General features: G+C 35.5%; 1 protein-coding gene across 1 annotated transcript; it reads left to right on the top strand.

Moving 5' to 3' along the window:
- Nucleotides 1-1,697: 1,697 nt before the first annotated feature.
- On the top strand, nt 1,698-3,998 carry LOC119606310 (probable serine/threonine-protein kinase kinX). Its single transcript, XM_037959754.1, has one exon. It carries the CDS (start codon nt 1,715-1,717, stop codon nt 3,926-3,928), a length of 2,214 nt encoding a protein of 737 aa, XP_037815682.1. The 5' UTR covers nt 1,698-1,714; the 3' UTR covers nt 3,929-3,998.
- The last annotated feature ends 1,499 nt before the right edge of the window (nt 3,999-5,497 follow it).

Raw genomic sequence — 5,497 nt, 5'->3', positions numbered from 1 at the left:
ATCTTTCTTTACGGACAATAGGGCCCATAGGACTCAAGTAAATCTTAACTTGTGCAGTAAGCAGTCTGTGAAACATAACCTGACCTAACCTTCTAATAATATTGTTAGATCTGACCTCCGGTAGTTTGGTGGTAGACCGTGGGTTCGATTCCCACCTGAGGCACTGGTTAAGGAGAGCACAACAGGCCCGATAGAGGCCTAGGTGTATTTCTTCGGATTTGATGTATATACAGCCTCCTTTCAAACTAACTAAGATAGATTTATTCATAGATCCATATATATATATATATATATAGCAATTATAAAGTTCCACGACGACAAATATATTTAATCCCAATAACATATTCTCTCAGATATGTAATCTTCATTGATCATCTTGACTTATACAATTCATTATTCGGTTACAGAGATGTCGCATCGAAATTTGAGGTCGCAATTATATATATCGGACCTAAGACTCGTGTTATAAAGCATAGTTTTTTACAACTAAAACTAGTTACATTAACTAACCTCAAATATTTTTTAAGGTAGACCATACATGACTATTTAAGGTTAAAAAAAGTAAGTATAACAAGATGCATGACCCACTAACGGACATACCCGACTATATGACCCTACACTAAACATAATGATTTTATTCTTCTTCATTTATGACGGATTTAACCTATATAATATTCTTATATAATTATGATTTTTATAGACTTTGTATGTACGTTAAACTCAAACTTTGTATGTACGTTAAACTCAAACTTGGACTGATATATTTTCATAAGATTTGGAGAATGAATTTGTATTAAAATAAAACTGATTTACGCCGAGTTTCATAGAGATACTAATATTTATAAGTCAATTTCATGAACGTTAAAAGCTTATCCGGAATTTGGGCTAGATGAAATAGAAAACCAATTTGAACCGTTAAACAATATTCTTCCACTTTTACTATTACATCGCCCATCGCTTTAAATCTGTTTTAACATACAAGACATTTTCAAATTCTATGCTTAACACTCTCATAATCTCTCTCCACAAATCTCATAGATATTAGTTTCTTCATAAATTAAACTACTCAACAGTCTAAGAAAATAACAACAAGAATATATTATCAACATGAAACGTAAAAATCATATCTATTAGCATTATTACTCTTGACCCGTCTGTAGCACGCACATCAACGCTCAGTTAGCGGGGCCAAAAGCAGAAACATCAAAAGTTTGGTCATTTCATAAAATATTCAAAGTTACCAACAAAATAAAGCGCAAAATAAAAAGCAACTGTTTACGGTAACGCTGAAACAGTTCAAATAGTGTTTCGCATGTCAAAACAAGTGTCAGTTACAAATCCTCACAATAAGATCGAAAGTATTAAGGGGCGCATTGATAAATTAGATTAAAACTTAAGACAAGTGCACAATAAGTGTAAACGAAAACGAAAATAACCAAAAAATATCTAGTGTTTATAGCAAATAATGCTTAAATTATAAAACTACCAAGAGAATAAATTTATAAAAAATGAAATTACTAGTTTTTACATGTGCAGTAACTGCACTTTTACTATGCTCAGCACCAGTGCAAGCTGAGATGAAGGAAGATGCCATGGTGGAACAAACAACTGAATCACCTATTGCTGATATGGCTTTGGTGGGTAAGTAAATAAGGAGTGTTTTAAATTGTGGTTTAAACCCTTTGATTTATAACTATAACAAATTTTAGACACCATGAAGGCTGACACTGTTATGGCTGCTAGTGAAATGAACAGCGAAAAGGAAGCTGTTCAAAAGCTTCCAGCTGAAACCCAACCACAAACCATTGCTGATTTTATAATCCATCCCCTTATTGCTTTGAAGCCACGTTTGCCTGAAACTGAAAGTGGCAAACAAGCTAATACTGCCTCTACCACTCCCTCACCTTGGCAATTGTTCGGTTTCAATGCCGGTCAAGGTCTTGGATCCTCAGTATCCAATTTGGCAGGTTCCGTAACTGGTTGGTTGGGTAATCGTATTCAATTGCCCGGTTTGTTAGAAACACCTGTAACTGAAACCACCACTACAAGCACCACCACAACTACCACTCCCAAACCCGATGTAGTTGTTAGAGTAAAGCAACGCGCTTCAACCAGAAAACCTTTGATTTCCATAAACAACGACGACGATCGTCCATTCCGCAGAAAGGGTCCCAACCGCTTTAATGGCAACAATCTTGATTATTCCGAAGAAGAAGACGATTCTGAAGAAGATGATGATGAAGATTTCAACAGAAATCGCAAAAGATACCACAACGATGACGAAGATGATGAAGAGGACGACTCCAGCCATGAAAACGATCAAGAAGATGATGAAGAGGAAGATGACGGAGAAGACAATGGCAATAACCAAGACGATGAAGAGGAGGAAGAAGAAGAAAGACCTGTTAAAAAACAAAATAAAAATCGTAGAAGACGCCCCAAGCCCTTGAACCACAACAGAAGAAGAAATTCAAACAATAACCAAAGAAGACGCAATACCAATGCCCAACGCAAACGCCAACAAGAACAACAACAGGAAGAAAGTGCTGAAGTAGAGCAATACGAAGATGATGAAGATGATAACAACGATCAAGATTTCTACTACAACAAGAATCAAGGCTCTAAGCGTTCCCAAAGCGAACAAAATTTTATCCAACGCGGGCAACAAAGTTTATTAAATCAAATCAGACAGTTTACCCGCGGACAAACGCCAGCTGAGGTTAGCAACACCTTGCGCAAATCTCCCACTAAAAAACGCCGTCAACAAGCTACCTTAATAATCAATCGTAATGGCCAGACCATTTATGTAGCTCCCGAACTTTTGCAAGCTTCTGATGCCTCTAGCAACAAAGTTAGTGCCACTAAAACTAAACGCCCCACTTCCCAATATCCCCAACCTCCTTTGACTGTACCCTACAGAAGAAAAGGTCAACCCACCCAATACATTACCATACCCTGGGCTCAATTAGGCATCTCTCCTCCCGATCAAATTGTCTCCCTAACTGAAGGTATTCAATCTCAACCCTTGATCTTGAACATACCCCAAAGTGCCATTGATAACATGCAAAGTGTTAGTCCCAACAAAAAGCAAAGCATTACCGCTGAAGCTGTACCTTTGTTAGCCGAAGCTTCCATTATGGACATTTTCAAGCCCCCTCGTATACCACCAGCACGCACTCCCACCACCAAAAAAGTTACATTATCCAATACCCCCGTTGTTATTGCCACAAAACCTAAAGGTGGACCTACACGCATCCGCCCTGCCACTATTGTAGAAAAAGCCCCTGCTGATGATAACATGGATGACAAGAAAACCTCTAGTGAAACCATGGACAATGAACCCGAGACAGCTCAATTTATTGTGATCGGTGATGAATCCGGTGAAACTGAATTAAGTCGTAGTGCATATAGACAAATCTTGGACTACTTCAATCATCACCGTGTAGGTCGTCAAATCAACGTTGAAGAAGTAGATGCTATGGAAACCCCTAAAGATATGGAAGAAATGGATGTCATGGAAGCTCCCAAAACTGAAGAAGTAGCTGCTATGGAAACTCCTAAAGATATGGAAGAAATGGCTGCTATGGAAGCTCCCAAAACTGTAGAAGATATGGCTGCTATGGAAACTCCCATGGAAGAACCCAAAGCTATTGAAGAAGTAGCTGCCAACACTGAAGAACAATTCATACCTGTGCAAGTCATTTCTGCCGAAGAAGAACCTGCTAAAGTAGAAGCTGCTGTTGACGATAAAATGGAAACTGTTACCGAGTCTTCCGTTATGGATGTCCCCAATGAAGTTACTGCCAAAGTAGAAGCTGCTGTTGAGGATAAAGTGGAAACTGTTACCGAATCTTCCGCTATGGATATCCCCAAGGAAGAGACTGTAGAAGAAGCCAAAGTTGAAATGGCTGAAACTATGATGGAATAAAATGTGTATGCCACATTGACGAAACCTATGCAAAGATATTTAAAAAAAGTATTAAAAGAAAATTTTAAATAAAAACCAAGAACATGTGTGTATTCTTTTTGACAGTGATCTTTTATTTGACAATCATCAGATTATCAGATTTAAATAGCAATTCACATAGGGATTCTTAGGAAAATTAGTGGGAATTTATGGAAAGTTATTGGCATGTCGCCATGTCACCCAAAAGTGACAAAAAAAAATGTTTATATTCAAACCTCATTTTTATATTAAAGTTTATTTTGGATGGTAAAGAAACCCGTCTCCTTCTTTTACGAAATTGTCCTGTGATAAATCCTTTTTATATAAAGTGTTTAAAATTAGTCATGTGGCAAAATTTTAAAAATATCAATAAACAGTTTTGTTTATTTTATCAAATACCAGATACATTTTAAAATAGATTAAAAAGACATATTAATTATATTATAAATATCTAATAAAAATAGAATCTATTTAATAGATTCTATTGAATTATTTTAAATTAGTATAAATAAAATCTGCTAGTTGACCCAATTCTTTAATGAATTTAATCTGTTTGAATTCCAAAAGGTAAAACCAGTTTAAATAAATTTTGAAACAATTTAAATTATTTAAAACCGTATGTTCCATTTAAATGCTTATAAAATAAAATGATTAGCATAAAATTTTAACATTTTATTATAGTTAGGTGATAAAAAGCCAAATTAAAATGATCAGAATTGGCAGAAGTTGTGTTATTGTTTATTTCAATTTCGAATACATTCTCCAATTATTTACTTAGTAACAGTTAGGTATTCGAATTTCTTAAATTTGTGAATTTTGGAAAATAGTCCTATATTCTGATTTTTTTACATGCTATTATCATTTATCGATATTAATTTGAACATCTATCTGAATGTCCTTCTGTCCGTCCGTCCCTCTGTCTGTCTGTCTGTCTATATGTTTATTGAACCCCGATATCGTAGAGACCCAAATCTTCAATTCCTTAGTAACAGTTAGGTATTCGAATTTCTTAAATTTGTGAATTTTGGAAAATAGTCCTATATTCTGATTTTTTTTATATGCTATTATCATTTATCGTTATTAATTTGAACATCTATCTGAATGTCCTTCTGTCCGACCGTCCGTCCGTCCGTCCGTCTGTCTGTCTGTCTGTCTGTCTGTCTGTATGTTTATTGAACGCCGATATCGTAGAGACCCAAATTTTCATTTCAACTCCGTCAAACATGCTTTCGAGAAGTTTTCTATTTAAAATCAGCAAAATCGGTTAATAAATAACGGAGATATGAGCAAAAATCCGAGACAACTTCTGAAAATGTTTAGACAAAATAATAAACAAACAAAAACAACACACATCATCATACGGTAAATTTTGTTCTTGTACTTGTTTGTTTATAAAAACAAAGCAGATCAAGGACAACACGTTACGAATGAATGAATTAAGTAAGTATGAAGAGCCCGAAGTAAATAAGAACCTATAAAAGAGAACTTTTTGAACATCTATCTGAATGTCCTTCTGTCTGTTCGACCGTCCGTCCGTCTGTCTGTCTGTAT

Source organism: Lucilia sericata, unplaced genomic scaffold (genome assembly GCF_015586225.1).
Source record: "Lucilia sericata isolate MDLA Ls3-8-SP2 unplaced genomic scaffold, ASM1558622v1 Contig000569F_arrow, whole genome shotgun sequence".
NCBI classification, from domain to species: domain Eukaryota; kingdom Metazoa; phylum Arthropoda; class Insecta; order Diptera; family Calliphoridae; genus Lucilia; species Lucilia sericata.
This window is presented reverse-complemented; position numbering and strand designations above follow the sequence as displayed.